Below are 18,370 nucleotides of genomic sequence, written 5' to 3'. Positions count from 1 at the left end.
ACTTCCTGTCAGAGATGGTGAGCCCCACGGAAGGTTTCTGGGCGCTACTGAAGATAGCGACTTTGAGAAATGCCACCCTTCTTCAGGCTTCATTGCCCATATGTCGGGAGTGCTTCCCACCGGATAAACTGTGTTCATTAGAGTCCCTGCGTAGATGTGGAGTGGGGTGAGGTTATTGTCCCTCATGGCATGCTTCATTTGCGGGTACGCTATTTATCTCACCCTAGCACCCCACTACATAACTAATAACTATGTTAACCTGAACTTGGGTCTTTCTGCTGGACTTCACTAGCACCACTTTCTCACAAAGTGGTCCCTATATATGGTCACATTACCTCAGTATAACCTTTTATAGGTTATATTATAGAGATAACATGTCTGCTTCTCAGGTGCATATATAGACTTACTTAATGTGTGATTTTTTCCTAGACAGAGGCTGTGTGTATTTATCATATTAAATGAGCTTTACGTGTCTTATATTCAATATATGTATACTCGCCTTCTTAATTGAGACAACACAGCCTTTGTACCGATATATTCAAACTTCTGTCGTTAGACATTATTATACAGGCTTACAAAACCTTCTATATACACTAGCAATAAGTGCCTTATATAAGAGTAGTAATCCTGGTTCTCAAGTGGTTCTTTACCTACAACTATGCTTTGTTTTTGCTATATACTACCCCTTATCAGTATTTTTTTCTTTTAACTCCATTTATAACTTAAAACCGCCTTATCCACATGAAAAAACAGATAAGGGGGATCACATTGCAAAGTAGAAATCTCAGAAACTCTGCCCGCAGAGGCAATAGCCAACAAAAAAAGAACCTTCCAAGATAACAATTTAATGTCAACAGTATGCATAGGCTCAAACGGAGCCTGCTGCAAAACACTAAGAACAAGATTGAGTCTCCAAGGTGGAGCCCCAGATCTAAACACAGGTCTGATCCTAGCCAGAGCCTTAACAAAGGACTGCACATCCGGAAGCTCAGACAATCTTTTGTGCAGTAACACCGACAGGGCCAATATCTGTCCCTTCAGGGAACTAGCATATAAACCCTTCTCCAGTCTATCCTGGAGAAAATATAAAATTCTGTCAACCTTGACCTTATGCCAGGAAAAGCAATGCTCTTCACACCAGTACAATTAAGTCCTCCACACTTTATGGTAGATATGACGTGTAACTGGCTTACAAGCATGAAACAAAGTGTTGATTATACTCTCAGAGAACCCTCTCTTGGCTAAGACTAAGCTTTCAATCTCCACGCAGTCAGCCTCAGAGAATCTAGAGTTTGATGAACGAAGAGACCCTGTATCAGCAGATCTCTGCAACAAGGTAACCTCCACTGAGGAGAGTCCTTCACGACCACGACGGAGCAATCAGAATCACAGATGCTCGCTCCTGCTTGATGCAAGCCACCACACGAGATAGAAGCGGTAATGGAGAATAAAGATATATGAGTCTGAACCTCCATGGTACTGATAGGGCATCTATCAGTTCCGCCTGATGATCCCTCGACCACAATCTGAACCAGGGTAGCTTGGTATTGAGGCAGGATGCCATGAGATCTATCTCTGGCGTCCCCCACTCGCTGCATATCTCTGCAAACACCTCGGGGTGAAGAGACCATTCCCCTGGGTGAAAGGGTTGCCTACTAAGGAAGTCCGCTTCCCAGTTGTCCACACCCGGAATGTGGATCGCTGACAGCGTACATTTGTGAGTTTTTGCCCACTCTAGTGTCTGAGATACTTCTCTCATTGCCAAGGAACTTCTTGTTCCCCCCTGATGGTTAATATAGGCAACCAAGGTTATATTGTCTGATTAGAATCTGATAAACTGAGACGAACCCAGAAGGGGCCAAGCCTTCAAGGCATTGAAGATTGCCTGGAGTGCCAAAATATTGATCGGAAGGGAGGACTCCTCCTGAGTCCACAGATCTTGTGCCTTCTTGGCACCCCAAACGGCTCCCCAGCCGGAAAGGCTTTCGTCCGTAGTCACAATCTCCCAGGACGTGTAGGTTGGTCTCAAAAAGCATGTGTCTTGGGATAGATGATCTAGACACCAGGGGAGCAAGTGTCTCGATAGGCTGTCCAGCACAATCTGTTGAGACAGATCTAAATGGTCGCCGTTACATTGTCTCAGCATGCATAGTTGTAAGGGTCTGAGATGGAATCTGGCAAAAGGAATGATGTCCATGCAGGACACCATGAGTCCGATTACCTCCATACACTGAGGGTCTCGAGGAGGCCTGGAGGGCAAGACATGCAGAAGCTAGCTTGCAACATCTCTAATCTGTGAGGAATATTCTCATGGATATGGAGTCTATTATAGTTCCCAGAAAAGTCACCCTTGTACTTGGAGTAAGAGAACTCTTTTCCAAGTTTATCTTCCATCCATGTGATCGAAGAAGATTGAGAAGGGTCCTGATTGCTCTTCCGCTAGACGAAAAGATGGTGCCTGTACCAAGATATCGACAAGGTAAGGCGCTACTGCAATATATCTCGAGTTCTGGCAATGGCTAGAAGAGCCCCCAGAACCTTTGTAAATATCCTTGGAGCAGTAGCTAGGCCAAACGGAACAGCTATGAACTGCAAGTGCTGGTCCAGAAAAGCAAACCTCAGGTACTGATAATGTTCCCTGTGAATTGGGACATGAAGGTGTGCATACTTCAGGTCTATTGTGGTCATAAACTGTCCTTCCTGAACCAGAGGAAGGATTGACCATTTAGTCTCCACCTTGAAAGAGGGAACACTCAGAAACTTGTTTAGGCACTTTAGGTCCTGAATTGGACGAAAATTTCCATCCTTCGTGGAACCACGAAAAGGTTTGAAAAAAAACCTCTTTCTGCTGTAGGTACTGGGACAATTATTTCTAGAGAGGAGAGTTCCTGTATGCAACCTAAGAAGGCATCCCTCTTTTCTGGTCTTGTATACAGACTGGAGTGAAGGAATCTGCCCCTGGGCTGATGAGACTTTAATCCTATTCTGTGACCTTGAGAAACAACCTCCAGAACCCAAGTGTCCTGTGCGTCCTGGAACCAAGCGTCTGAAAAAAGAGACAGTCTGCCCCCTACTCAATCCGATCCCGTATCGGGGGCCGCCTCTTCATGCCGATTTGTTTTCTTCTGGCTTCTTAGACTGTTTGGGCTTATTCCAAGAGTGAGCCAGCTTCCGAGTACTCTTGGGCTGCTCGAACTTGGAAGAGGACTACTGTCGTTGTGACTTGTCAGCACAAAAGCAACGAAAAGTAGACAGCTGCTGTCCCTTAGGCCTATTTTTATTATCCTGCGGTAGGAAGGCACCTTTCCCTCAGCTAACCATGGAGATAATGGAGTCCAGCCCTGGACCGAATAAAATCTTCCCCTTGAAGGGAAGAGAAAGGACTCTGGATTTAGAAATAATATCCACAGACCAAGACTTCAACCAGAGAGCCCAGCGGATCACAGATGAAGGAGTTAGAAATTCTCAGTGCTTTAATTCTCTCCTGATTATCCTTGAGGGGAGTCTCCACCTCAATGAGCTCCAACAGAGTGTTGCACCAGTAGGTAGCTGCTCCAGCAACCGCGGATACAGCTGCAGCTGGTTGAAATAAAAACCCTGTATGTTGAAAAATCTTCCTCAGAAAAGTTTCCATTTTCTTATCCATAGGCTCTAAACAGAAGAACTATCCTCCAGAGGGATAGTAGTATGCTTAGCCAGTGTAGAGATAGCGCCATCCACCTTAGGGGGAAAAAGAGGTTCCTACTCTTTCCCATTCCTTACTAATAAAGTTTGCCTTCTTAACTGGTACAGGAAAAGTCAGAGGGACCTTCCTATCTTCATAAACTCTGTCTAATTAAGGGATCTTAGGTTCCTCAGGGAGAGTAGCCTCTGGAACCTCTAGTGTATACAGAACCTCCTTTAATAAAAAACGCAGAAGCTCAATTTTAAATCTAAAGGAGGGTTCCTTCGCTGAAGGAGGTTTAGAAACTGAAGTCCCTGACTCAGAAAATTCACCCTCTGAAGCTAGAGAGGTTAACTCATCCTCGGATAGCTGGGATATAGTAGCTAAACCCGACCGGTATTTAGATGACTAGGTCAGGAAAACTATGTTTAACCTTTCTCTTGCGTTTGTTAGAGCGAGGTAGGGCACTCAAGACCACAGACACCGCTGATTGTAACTGTGCGGTAAAGTCCGCTGGAAAAAAGGCCCCCTCCAGATGCAGGATTAGTTGAGCCGCGGGGAACTGCATGTGGAGCAGGTAATGTAGAAAGGGTAGTAATTTCTCGGGACCCAAATTCCTGAGAAGTAGACGGCTCAGAAGGGCTAATAGCACTATGAGTATTAGCAGGCTTGTCTCCGTTCTTAGACTTTAGAACAGTGTTTAGGCAAATGGAACAAAATTGAGCAGGCGGGCAAACCTCAAAACAATTATAAAACTCTAGAAAACAGCATAGTGGCTGATATATCTAGCTGGAAAACAAATCGATCTCTTGGCTGGGTTGGATTAATGTTGTTAAAATGAACATTCTACCCAGATTGCAAACAACCCCCATACCTCTCCCAACAAACTACATACCCAAGCTTCAAGCACACATAGAACAATACATATCGATAGATATTAAACCTAGAGCTGTTAAACACACACTCTACCTTCCCAGTGAAAAAGGAGGTTTAGGTGTGCCCAATATTGCAGCTTACAAGCAGGCAATCACTCTACAAAGGTTATTAGATTGGTGTCAGAATGACCCACATAAAGAATGGGTACAACTGGACTGTGATATACTGGAAACTGGTAACGCAGGTATGACGGCCTGGCTTCATGTGAAACAGACACAAAACAGCTATGCTGTACCCGCTGTTGTCTGACTTTTATGCTAATTGGGATAAGATCCTCAACATTTCGAGGGGCATATCCACTGCATTTTCCCCCTTGACACCTATATGTAACAACCCCGCACTGCCGTGGAATCTCAAAGAAACACAACATATCCAGAAGACACATATAAAGGATAGAATACTTCTTGCCCCTCTAAAAGACAACAAACTCAAACCGTTGACAGACATACAGGGAACCTTTTATAATAGGCATATAAACTGGTACTCCTATGCTCAATTGACTCACTTCTTGAACACCCATTGCCACAAAAGCCTCTTCACTAGAGAGCTGACACTCTTTGAAACTCTATGTGTACGGAAAACACACCCACAAAACATGCCATATCAATCCTTAACAAACTGTTACTACAGGTAGATGCAATCACTCTCCCCACGTATACGAAAGCATAGGAAAAGGAACTAAATGCAGACATCACATTCCAGGAGTAGCAGACAGCATTCATGGCTACCAAGAAGGCGTCTATATCTGCTAGGGTTCAGTAATCTAGCTATAAATTCCTTTCTAGGAGGTACCTCACCCCTAGCAGATTAAACACATATTGAAAACAGCTAATGGGAAATGTTGTAGAGGATGCGGAGGAGATGGTGCACCCACATAAATATGGTGGGATTGCCCCAAACTGTACACATTTTGGATAGAGATCCTTACACACACCACGAGAACAGTAGGAAAAACTATCCCAAATGACCCCAAAACACTTCTTTACCTTTCTCTCCACAAAATTCAGAATACAGTTCTTAAAGCCCTAATGTTCATTATGATAAACAGCGCAAAGCTCCTAATACCCAAAAAATGGTAGCTACAAGAAGCCCCAACTGTAGCAGATTGGACACGTCAGGTAGACACACTGATACATCTGGACAGATACCACCACATACAGAAGGGAACAATAGATATACATGAATACATGCTGGATGAATGGGCCCAGTGTAGGGCTAGAATCACATAAATAACAATCACCCCAGAATACCAACAATCTTATCCACACTACAGCACATAGGGTGCTGTAACACACATTTACCAAACTCCTTGTTTGTAATGCATGTCATTTGTTTTATGCTGGGAAGCTGTATATTACCTTTATTCTATCTATCTGAGAGAGGCCACATGGACGTGATAAACCAGAGTAACACGCAGAAGCTGCACATGGACTTGATAAACCAGAGTAACACGCAGAAGCTGCACATGGACTTGATAAACCAGAGTAACACGCAGAAGCTGCACATGGACTTGATAAACCAGAGTAACACGCAGAAGCTGCACATGGACTTGATAAACCAGTCCATGTGCAGCTTCTGCGTGTTACTCTGGTTTATCAAGTCCATTTGCAGCTTCTGCGTGTTACTCTGGTTTATCAAGTCCATGTGCAGCTTCTGCGTGTTACTCTGGTTTATCAAGTCCATGTAACAAGTCCATGTAACACACAGAAGCTGCACATGGACTTGATAAACCAGAGTAACACGCAGAAGCTGCACATGGACTTGATAAACCAGAGTAACACACAGAAGCTGCACATGGACTTGATAAACCTGAGTAACACACAGAAGCTGCACATTGACTTGATAAACCAGAGTAACACGCAGAAGCTGCACATTGACTTGATAAACCAGAGTAACACACAGAAGCTGCACATTGACTTGATAAACCAGAGTAACACGCAGAAGCTGCAAATGGACTTGATAAACCAGAGTAACACGCAGAAGCTGCAAATGGACTTGATAAACCAGAGTAACACGCAGAAGCTGCAAATGGACTTGATAAACCAGAGTAACACGCAGAAGCTGCAAATGGACTTGATAAACCAGAGTAACACGCAGAAGCAGCACATGGACTTGATAAACCAGAGTAACACGCAGAAGCTGCACATGGACTTGATAAACCAGAGTAACACGCAGAAGCTGCAAATGGACTTGATAAACCAGAGTAACACGCAGAAGCTGCAAATGGACTTGATAAACCAGAGTAACACGCAGAAGCAGCACATGGACTTGATAAACCAGAGTAACACACAGAAGCTGCACATATGTGATTACCTTGTATATAAGCCTCTGCAGACTGCCCCTAATATCAGTTTTACCTCTGTGATTACCTTGTATCTAAGCCTCTGCAGACTGCCTCCTTATATCAGTTTTACCTCTGTGATTACCTTGTATCTAAGCCTCTGCAGACTGCCCCTTATCTCAGTTTTACCTCTGTGATTACCTCTGTATCTAAGCCTCTGCAAACTGCTTACTTATCTCAGTTTTACCTCTGTGATTACCTTGTATCTAAGCCTCTGCAGACTGCCCCTTATCTCAGTTATATTAATATACTTTTTACCTCTGTGATTACCCTGTATCTAAGCCTCTGCAGACTGCCCCTTATCTCAGTTTTACCTCTGCGATTACCCTGTATCTAAGCCTCTGCAGACTGCCCCCTTATCTCAGTTTTACCTCTGTGATTACCCTGTATCTAAGCCTCTGCAGACTGCCCCCTTATCTTAGTTTTACCTCTGTGATTACCCTGCATCTAAGCGTCTGCAGATTGCCCCCTTATCTCAGTTTTACCTATGTGATTACCTTGTATATAAGCCTCTGCCGACTGCCCCTTATCTCAGTTTTACCTCTGATTACTTTGTATCTAAGCCTCTGCAGACTGCCCCTTATCTCAGTTATATTAATATACTTTTTACCTCTGTGATTACCTTGTATCTAAGCCTCTGCAGACTGCCCCCTTATCTCAGTTTTACCTATGTGATTACCCTGCATCTAAGTCTCTGCAGACTGCCCCCTTATCTAAGTTTTACCTCTGTGATTACCTTGTATCTAAGCCTCTGCAGACTGCCCCTTATCTCAGTTTTACCTCTGTGATTACCTCTGTATCTAAGCCTATGCAGACTGCCCCTTATCTCAGTTATATTAATATACTTTTTACCTCTGTGGTTACCCTGTATCTAAGCCTCTGCAGACTGCTCCTTATCTCAGTTATATTAATATACTTTTTACCTCTGTGATTACCTTGTATCTAAGCCTCTGCAGACTGCCCCTTATCTCAGTTATATTAATATACTTTTTACCCCTGTGATTACCTTGTAGCTAAGCCTCTGCAGACTGCCCCTTATCTCAGTTTTACCTCTGTGATTACCTTGTATCTAAGCCTCAGCAGACTGCCCCTTATCTCAGTTTTACCTCTGTGATTACCTTGTATCTAAGCCTCTGCAGACTGCCCCCTTATCTCAGTTTTACCTCTGTAATTACCCGATTTCTAAGTCTCTGCAGACTGCCCTATTATCTCAGTTTTACCTCTGTGATTACCTTGTATCTAAGCCTCTGCAGACTGCCCCCTTATCTCAGTTTTACCTCTGTGATTACCTTGTATCTAAGCCTCTGTAGACTGCCCCCTTATCTCAGTTTTACCTCTGTGATTACCTAGTATCTAAGCCTCTGCAGACTGCCCCCTTATTTCAGTTTTACCTTTGTGATTACCTTGTATCTAAGCCTCTGCAAACTGCTTACTTATCTCAGTTTTACCTCTGTGTTTACCTTGTATCTAAGCCTCTGCAGACTGCCCCTTATCTCAGTTATATTAATATACTTTTTACCTCTGTGATTACCCTGTATCTAAGCCTCTGCAGACTGCCCTTTATCTCAGTTTTACCTCTGTGATTACCCTGTATCTAAGCCTCTGCAGACTGCTCCCTTATCTCAGTTTTACCTCTGTAATTATCCGGCTTCTAAGTCTCTGCAGACTGCCCCCTTATCTCAGTTTTACTTCTGTGATTACCCTGTATTTAAGCCTCTGCAAACCGCCCCCTTATCTCAGTTTTACCTCTGTGATTACCCTGTATCTAAGCCTCTGCAGACTGCCCCCTTATCTCAGTTTTACCTCTGTAATTACCCGGTTTCTAAGTCTCTGCAGACTGCCCCCTTATCTCAGTTTTACCTCTGTGATTACCCTGCATCTAAGCGTCTGCAGACTGCCCCCTTATCTCAGTTTTACCTATGTGATTACCTTGTATATAAGCCTCTGCAGACTGCCCCTTATCTCAGTTTTACCTCTGTGATTACCTTGTATCTAAGCCTCTGCAGACTGCCCCTTATCTCAGTTATATTAATATACGTTTTACCTCTGTGATTACCTTGTATCTAAGCCTCTGCAGACTGCCCCTTATCTCAGTTATATTAATATACTTTTTACCTCTGTGATTACCTTGTATATAAGCCTCTGCAGACTGCCCCCTTATCTCAGTTTTACCTCTGTGATTACCTTGTATCTAAGCCTCTGCAGACTGCCCCTTATCTCAGTTTTACCTCTGTGATTACCTCTGTATCTAAGCCTCTGCAAACTGTCCCCTTATCTCAGTTTTATCTCTGTGATTACCCTGTATCTAAGCCTCTGCAGACTGCCCCTTATCTCAGTTTTACCTCTGTGATTACCTCTGTATCTAAGCCTCTGCAGACTGCCCCTTATCTCAGTTTTACCTCTGTGATTACCTTGTATCTAAGCCTCTGCAGACTGCCCCTTATCTCAGTTATATTCATATTCTTTTTACCCCTGTGATTACCCTGTATCTAAGCCTCTGCAGACTGCTCCTTATCTCAGTTATATTAATATACTTTTTACCTCTGTGATTACCTTGTATCTAAGCTTCTGCAAACTGCCCCTTATCTCAGTTATATTAATATACTTTTTACCTCTGTGATTACCTTGTATCTAAGCCTCTGCAGACTGTCCCTTATCTCAGTTATATTAATATACTTTTTACCTCTGTGATTACCTTGTAGCTAAGCCTCAGCAGACTGCCCCTTATCTCAGTTTTACCTCTGTGATTACCTTGTATCTAAGCCTCTGCAGACTGCCCCCTTATCTCAGTTATATTAATATACTTTTGACCCCTGTGATTACCCTGTATCTAAGCCTCTGCAGACTGCTCCTTATCTCAGTTATATTAATATACTTTTTACCTCTGTGATTACCTTGTATCTAAGCCTCTGCAGACTGCCCCTTATCTCAGTTATATTAATATACTTTTTACCCCTGTGATTACCTTGTAGCTAAGCCTCTGCAGACTGCCCCTTATCTCAGTTTTACCTCTGTGATTACCTTGTATCTAAGCCTTAGCAGACTGCCCCTTATCTCAGTTTTACCTCTGTGATTACCTTGTATCTAAGCCTCTGCAGACTGCCCCCTTATCTCAGTTTTACCTCTGTAATTACCCGATTTCTAAGTCTCTGCAGACTGCCCTATTATCTCAGTTTTACCTCTGTGATTACCTTGTATCTAAGCCTCTGCAGACTGCCCCCTTATCTCAGTTTTACCTCTGTGATTACCTTGTATCTAAGCCTCTGCAGACTGCCCCCTTATCTCAGTTTTACCTCTGTAATCACCTTGTATCTAAGCCTCTGCAGACTGCCCCCTTATCTTAGTTTTACCTCTGTGATTACCTTGTATCTAAGCCTCTGCAGACTGCCCCTTATCTCAGTTTTACCTCTGTGATTACCTTGTATCTAAGCCTCTGCAGACTGCCCCCTTATCTCAGTTTTACCTCTGTGATTACACTGTATCTAAGCCTCTGCAGACTGCCCCTTATCTCAGTTTTACCTCTGTGATTACCTTGTATCTAAGCCTCTGCAGACTGCCCCCTTATCTCAGTTTTACCTCTGTGATTACACTGTATCTAAGCCTCTGCAGACTGCCCCCTTATCTCAGTTTTACCTCTGTGATTACCTTGTATCTAAGCCTCTGCAGACTGCCCCCTTATTTCAGTTTTACCTTTGTGATTACCTTGTATCTAAGCCTCTGCAAACTGCTTACTTATCTCAGTTTTACCTCTGTGTTTACCTTGTATCTAAGCCTCTGCAGACTGCCCCTTATCTCAGTTATATTAATATACTTTTTACCTCTGTGATTACCCTGTATCTAAGCCTCTGCAGACTGCCCTTTATCTCAGTTTTACCTCTGTGATTACCCTGTATCTAAGCCTCTGCAGACTGCTCCCTTATCTCAGTTTTACCTCTGTAATTATCCGGCTTCTAAGTCTCTGCAGACTGCCCCCTTATCTCAGTTTTACTTCTGTGATTACCCTGTATTTAAGCCTCTGCAAACCGCCCCCTTATCTCAGTTTTATCTCTGTGATTACCCTGTATCTAAGCCTCTGCAGACTGCCCCCTTATCTCAGTTTTACCTCTGTAATTACCCAGTTTCTAAGTCTCTGCAGACTGCCCCCTTATCTCAGTTTTACCTCTGTGATTACCCTGCATCTAAGCCTCTGCAAACTGTCCCCTTATCTCAGTTTTACCTCTGTGATTACCTTGTATCTAAGCCTCTGCAGACTGCCCCTTATCTCAGTTATATTCATATACTTTTTACCCCTGTGATTACCCTGTATCTAAGCCTCTGCAGACTGCTCCTTATCTCAGTTATATTAATATACTTTTTACCTCTGTGATTACCTTGTATCTAAGCTTCTGCAAACTGCCCCTTATCTCATTTATATTAATATACTTTTTATCACTGATTACCTTGTATATAAGCCTCTGCAGACTGCTCCTTATCTCAGTTATATTAATATACTTTTTACCTCTGTGATTACCTTGTATATAAGCCTCTGCAAACTGCCCCTTATCTCATTTATATTAATATACTTTTTATCACTGATTACCTTGTATTTAAGCCTCTGCAGACTGCCCCCTAATCTCAGCTCTTTTGACAGAGTTGCATTTAGCCAGTCAGTGCGGACTCATACATAACTCCACATACATGAGCACAATGTTATCTATATGGCACACATTAACTAACACCAACTAGTTGTGGAAAATGTCAAAATGCATTCAGATAAGAGGCGGCCTTCAAGGGATTAGCAATTACCATATGAGCCTACCTAGGTTTAGCTTTCAACTAATAATACCAAGAGAACAAAGCAAAATTAATGATAAAAGTAAATTGGAAATTTGTTTAAAATTACATGCCCGCCCCTAACTGAATCATGAAAGTTTATTTTTGACTAGACTGTCCCTTTAAGTAACTATGTAACATCTGTACATTTAATCTGCGTTTTAGAGGAAATATATATGAAAAGAGCAAACTCATTGCTTCTACTGGTATTAATGATTCTGGATACTTTTAAGTCACTAGCACCGCTAGAAAAAGATTACTTAGTGCCACCAGTAATTTTACCTCATAGTAAGTGACTATTCAATATTGCTGTCAAATGTTCCAATTTAAGAGATTTCATTTTTGATTATTTTTTTTCTTTATTAAAAGATATTTTTAGGGGGGCAGAGCCAACCGCCGATGAACATGGCCACACAATTGTAGAGCTCTGCAATAGAAGCCTAAGAAAGGTGACAAAAATGCTCAATGGGATACTCTAAAACCCTAACTTGAAGATAACAAGGCCTCCTGGACATATCTAGAAGGGACAGTACAAACTATGTAATAGTACATGGACTCGAAATTAACTTCTCTACATAAGGCCTATACTCCCTGCAGCTGGGAGTTGAATTTCATGGACTTTCGGCAGACAGGCGTCGCAGTGGCTACAGAAGCACTGAAATATTCTCCACCACTACCAACTGTTGCGAGCTATTGCAAAGGAGAAATGGAGGCTGCACTACTGCTATCTTTAAAAAGTTTAAGCGACAAAATGGATTTCCACTTTGCCCAGCTTATACGCTGTTTCTCCGAATATCACTGCCCCTGCAGCCTTCAAGATGGCGTCTTGCTCTCTCCTATTCCGCCTGCTGACTCCTCAGCGCTCAACATTACTGAAGCAGACTGGACTACGGGACAGAAGGCTTTTCCTCAGGAAGAGGTTAGAGATCCCGCTTCTGCGGGGATAGGAGTGCTGAGGAGAGAGATGGTAACCCCTTTACACTTAAATCAGCAGAGTCCTGAGAACGAGACCCAGCACTTACCAGCGGATTGTCAGATGCTGAATTGCCGATCCCCGAGTCACAGCTAATAGGTGAAAGTAGCCCGGTTAGCCTCCCCGCTACCTATGCCCTTACCTCCGACATACAGGATTCCTATGTCTGCGGGGGGGTTCACAGTGGCTCAGTGAATTTGATGGTAGCCCAGCACTTCGGTATTCGCTACGCTAGGTTGCCTCCTCAGTTAAGTATCAAGTCCCCGCTCCCGAGGAGAGAGAATGAAACCCAGTGCCATCTTCTGTTTGTAGTCCTCACAGAACCAAGGCAGGCTAACCCGTCAGAGAGGATTTCTGGGGAACTGGAGTGTGTCATGGTAGAAGTACACTCAGGCTCCTGGAGGAATGACAAGATAGGTATCGGCTAAGCTACACATAGCCGCTTTCGGGCTAATCAATAACTTTCAGTAACAGCAGAGACTTGTCGCTCGCAGTCTCAGGGACCCGGTCGCATATGAAAACTCTACAGTTTGATACAACAGACTGAATATGACTCTCTGAGAAAGTGTTTTGTAGGACATGGTTCTCAGTTATTATTTTCAATACCTGACAGGCTGCTCCTTTTCGCTCCCCCACACTAAATATTTTCTTATATGGATGTGTTTGGAGGGCAGTTTGAGACAGTCAATCAGCCTATAGTTAGATGTTATTAGCACTGTTTTACTGTACACCTGAGCCAGTACTTCTACCATTTATAGTGTCTAGAGGACCTTTTTCCATTGAGGATACTAAGTAACCCAGGGTCTTATCTACCTAGAAAGTCACTACTATATAAGTAGGTAGAAGTATAATTTCTGTACCTCCTACAGTTATATATATGACATCCCACCTCTATGATACCAGTCATCCTTAATCAATGGGGAAATACATTCTATCTCATGTGCCCAACGAGGTATTTTCATGTTGTGTTTGTTCTATATTATCCCAATCCACTGTTATCGGTTGCTTGTACATGTTTACTTAGTTCAGCAACTCTCTTTACTTAAGTTAAATTGATAATACAGCAATGCTATATATTAATTTGTATAATAGCCTTATTCACAGTACCTACGCCACATATGAGAAAGCCAAATCTTTTCCCACTCTCTCCAGTGAATGCAGCTATTTCCTTAATTTCAATACCCATACATCTGCACCCTTATTTGTGTGCTTCAGCTTCTATACAGCCCCCCCCCCCTTTTTAGGACCTTAGTTTGGGAAACCCATTTATGTGACGCTGTAAGGCTGAAGTAGTGAACTGCTCTATACAAGGTAGCCAATATACTGAATCTCAACCTCCCTGGTTCACTTAGAAATGTTCATGAGGTATATTATGTATGCCTATGCATAAAGCTATAAATAAGGATGTGTATTTATTTTCTAGTCCATTGCAGGTTGCCATATAGAGATTCTTCACAGCAGGCATGGTTCCATTTTCTCTCTGCGCGAGCAGGGGAATAGGGAGTTAACATTTCCAATGTATTGTTTTTGTTTAGGTAGTGTCTGTTTAATTATAAGGTTAATGTCAAAACTGTATACGCTTGGAGAATAGGGTCGATGTGTGATGTCTGATACTGTCATTCATGAAGAGATGTTTGATCCCTGGGAATCAGTTAAGACTATTCTTCTATATATATTTCATTATGGTTATCCTTTGGGGTTCCCTGCACTATCTACCTATGATGAACGAGTGGACTGTCAGCGGCCGATACAGTTTGCTATGGCTTTAATAGGTCTTAAAATATGCATAGTTGTCATACCCGACAAACCCTGATATAGTAGATATGTAGCTTCAGACACAGTACCACCTCATTACTAGAGCACATCATTTATTATTGCTAGGCTCCTCTCCTCCCTTTCCCGCCGGTACTGGTTGCCTGCGGGTCATACCCCAACTCCCTTTCCCCTCATCGCCCTTAGGTGGCATCTCCCCTGGAGAGGAGCTCATCTAGAAGCCCCCTATATATCTCATCTTATACCATGTATGCTATCATTTGTCCTATATCTCATAGTGCATACATCCTAATACCCCTTTCTGAGAGTAACTGATCCAGAATATAATCGTATTTTTTTTTTTATATATATATACACAAAGGCCCAGGGACTTTTATCAGGGTTCCACTTAAGTATTCTTCTAGAGAGCAGACATCATGATAATAACCTGGGAAACTCGTTAGCTCCAATATAATTTAGGGCTCCGCCCCCCGCCCTTACCTTTAGCTACTGTTCACCCTTACTGTAAGTGGACAAATAAGCGGTGTTTATCTGCAATTGTTAATACATAATTATAAGTCTTTCTTATATCCCTTTTTTATTTACATAGAATCCAAATACATCTTTATATTGTATTCAGTCTACCATACTATAGGATATACAAGTTGATTTGGATATTTAAACTGTGAATGGTACCTTTCTTCTTTCTGTGTTGTAACATAGGAAACAAAACGAAAAAGAGGTAATGCCAGATTGTGATTACTTCCTATTATGCTAGAGATTTCTGGTTGGACAAAACCTCAGAGGTGACGTGTTTCAATTCTATGTATAATGTTTATTGAATGTTACCCTTGTATATCTGGTATTCCTCAATAAAAATCTTTGATTCTAAAAAAAAAAAAAAAAAAAAAAAAAAAAAATATTTTTAATTTTGTACTTATTTTTTTTAAAAAAAATTTAGGTTATTTTACTCTTTGTACTGGGGTTTTGAATATTATTATTATTATTATAAGTTTTGAGGTTTGTGTAGTTTTGATTATTGTATTTTTTAGTTTGGAGGATTCTACTCTTATACTTTTGAACATTTTGTTTTTTAAATTTGAAAAATTTTTACATTTTTTTAGCATTTGCATTTTTTTATAGTTTTAAAGATTATTTTAGTATTTATACTCTTTTTAGTATTTGTCCTTTTTCAATGTTAGTTCTTTTAAAATGTTGTTCATCTTTAATAAAAAAACAAGTGAACCACACAATCTCTAATAAGGTGCATTAAAATAAAATAAGGCGATAAAGAATGAAGATGTTTTTTAAATTACGCTCCTCATAATGTGAACACTCTACTCTTTTTTGTAGTTGTACTTTTTTATTTTTATGCTTATTTTAGTTTTTTTAGTTTTGAATATTATTTTAGATTTTGTACATGTATATTTTCAAGATTATTTTCCTTGTTTTTATTTTAGATTTATTTATTTTTTTGTACTTTTTAGTATTTAGTAAGAAAAAATTGGGTTATTTATGAATTTGCCTCACATGAACTTGATGTGTGAGCGATACATAAGTGTTATGCATTTGTTGGTGCTTACCCGATCTAAGAAGCATTGCAGGAACCATTTGGTGGTATAGATCCCAGTAGACATGTCTTCTTTGTCCTACAGCACATAACACATAGAAGTTATCTCCTGGACTACTTATTATTTGCAGATCACTACCCATTATCAGTAGCTACAATAATTCTTGCTGGGTAAATATTTTTATTTTTATGAGTTTAAGAAGTAAAGAAAATAAAAACATTTTTGGATAATTGAGCAGCTGGATTATGTGTTCAAACCCCATTGGCCCATGTTCTAATCTGGGCACGGCTAGTTCAGCCTTCATTCTTCTGAGGTTGATAAAATGAGTATCAATAATAATTCAATCATTATTTGTAAAATATATCTATTTTCTGCCAACTTTCTCCTCCATATTTGTATAACCGTTCTGTGCACTGGATCATATCGTCTCCAAGCGTTGTGCTTTTATTAACTAACCATTTATACATTTACGTAAACACATAAATATAAAAACATTACACTACAGGGTTTTACCATATGCTTCTTTAGTTTCGGAAACACCTTGCTGAGAATCTGTTCGTGGTGACTCTGAAACCGCTGGAGTTTTGGGAAACCAGGAATAAAGAACCCTTCAGATAGAAGACAAACAGTTTATTAGAAATAAAATATGCAAATATCTGAAAAAATATTGCTCAGAGAAAGTAGGACAAACTATTTTTTGTCAGTTTATATCACCATATTATACCAAGAGAATCCATTGTATGATAGCATGAGGGTCATGTGACCACTGTATGATAGCATGAGGGTCATGTGACCACTGTATGATTGCATCAGGGTCATGTGACCACTGTATGATAGCATCAGGGTCATGTGATCACTGTATGATAGCATCAGGGTTATGTGACCACTGTATGATAGCATCAGGGTCATGTGACCACTGTATGATAGCATCAGGGTTATGTGACCACTGTATGATAGCACCAGGGTCATGTGACCACTGTATGATAGCATCAGGGTCATGTGACCACTGTATGATAGCATCAGGGTTATGTGACCACTGTATGATAGCACCAGGGTCATGTGACCACTGTATGATAGCATCAGGGTCATGTGACCACTACAAAATATCTAGAGGAAATGCTGTACACTTGACATAAGCTTATCTGTAACCCTATTCCTAACAAAAATCCTAGTCATAACAATAGCCATTACCCAAAATTGTAAGCCTATCCCCTAAACAAAGCCATGGTCTTAATTCTAGTCATAATATTAGTCCTAGTTGTAACTATATTACAAATCTCAAGATCAAACCATGGTCCTATTCATTACCCTGGCTGTGACTTGCCATAACTCTAGTCTAAACCATTGCCACAGTCCTGCTCCCTAGATATAACCACAGGTGTAATACTATAAAGCTAAAATAATTTTAAGAGAGGAGGCAGAAAGGGAGAAGGGAACAAGAGATCTTAGAACTATTTTAAATCATGCTGCATCTTATAAGCTGGTGCACCTTATATACTAAAAATGTGACACCTACATACTGGTCTGTAAAAACCAGAAAGTCACCAGCACTATAAAATTGAAAATCTTTATTCTGGAATCATATGTAACAGCGACGTTTCAGGGACATTAACCCCTTAATCATACTGGTCTGTGGTTTCATATGTAATAGGTAAAATCTGATATGTTCAGAGCATGGTATAATAATCAAGTGCCCTTTAATGATACCTACTAGTAACCAGCAATTACTTACCGTGCATTGCATGCCTCTGATTGGTCAGCAGCTGGGCCAGTGCCCAGAAAGCATCCTCTTCATTCAGATACATAAGCAGCACCGCCGCAATCTGACTCATCCCCTGGCAGTAGCTGACTTCCTGCAAAGGGAAGCAAAATGCAACAGAAATACCAATGGTTAAGGCACAGAACCCATGATTAACCCATTGGCTATAAGGCAATGTACGTAGCAGCTTCTATGAAAGCCAAAGTAAAAATATTTTAAAGAGTTACCGCTAATTGGGAGCAAAGTAACTTATACAACAAACTTTATATTTAGCTATCATGAAGTCAAACAATTGTAGAAATGAGATTCATTTGCACACATTTTTTTCAATAAACATTTTACATTTATTTCAGTGCGGCTTCTTATTTCGTCCTAGATAGCACCGCAAATTGTTCTATTAGACCTGATGTTTTACACAAGGCCACGAAAACACAACAACGTAAGACTTCAGTAGGGTGTGTGATAAGGATGAGTGTGGTTAATGTGCCGGTGATATAGTACGGACGGTAGAGCATTGACAACACATACACATCACATACTAAAGCTGTGTGGTTAATCTGCC

At 41.2% G+C, this 18,370-nt stretch overlaps 1 protein-coding gene across 2 annotated transcripts in view; it reads right to left on the bottom strand.

Moving 5' to 3' along the window:
- Positions 1–17,893, bottom strand: part of LOC128644159 (USP6 N-terminal-like protein) — a 36,556-nt gene extending 18,663 nt beyond the window's left edge. For both annotated transcript variants that reach the window (XR_008399938.1, XM_053696865.1), the window contains exons 1-3: positions 17,782–17,893; positions 16,563–16,657; positions 16,062–16,127 (exon numbers count right to left, since the gene is read on the bottom strand). Coding sequence is in view for 1 of the 2 variants with exons in the window: in XM_053696865.1 (XP_053552840.1) it covers positions 16,062–16,127; positions 16,563–16,657; positions 17,782–17,881 (261 nt within the window). In the remaining variant the exon portion in view is untranslated. The remainder of the gene's footprint in view (positions 1–16,061; positions 16,128–16,562; positions 16,658–17,781) is intronic.
- Between the last annotated feature and the right edge of the window lie 477 nt (positions 17,894–18,370).

The sequence above is a fragment of the Bombina bombina genome, unplaced genomic scaffold (assembly GCF_027579735.1).
Source record: "Bombina bombina isolate aBomBom1 unplaced genomic scaffold, aBomBom1.pri scaffold_816, whole genome shotgun sequence".
NCBI lineage: Eukaryota > Metazoa > Chordata > Amphibia > Anura > Bombinatoridae > Bombina > Bombina bombina.
This window is presented reverse-complemented; position numbering and strand designations above follow the sequence as displayed.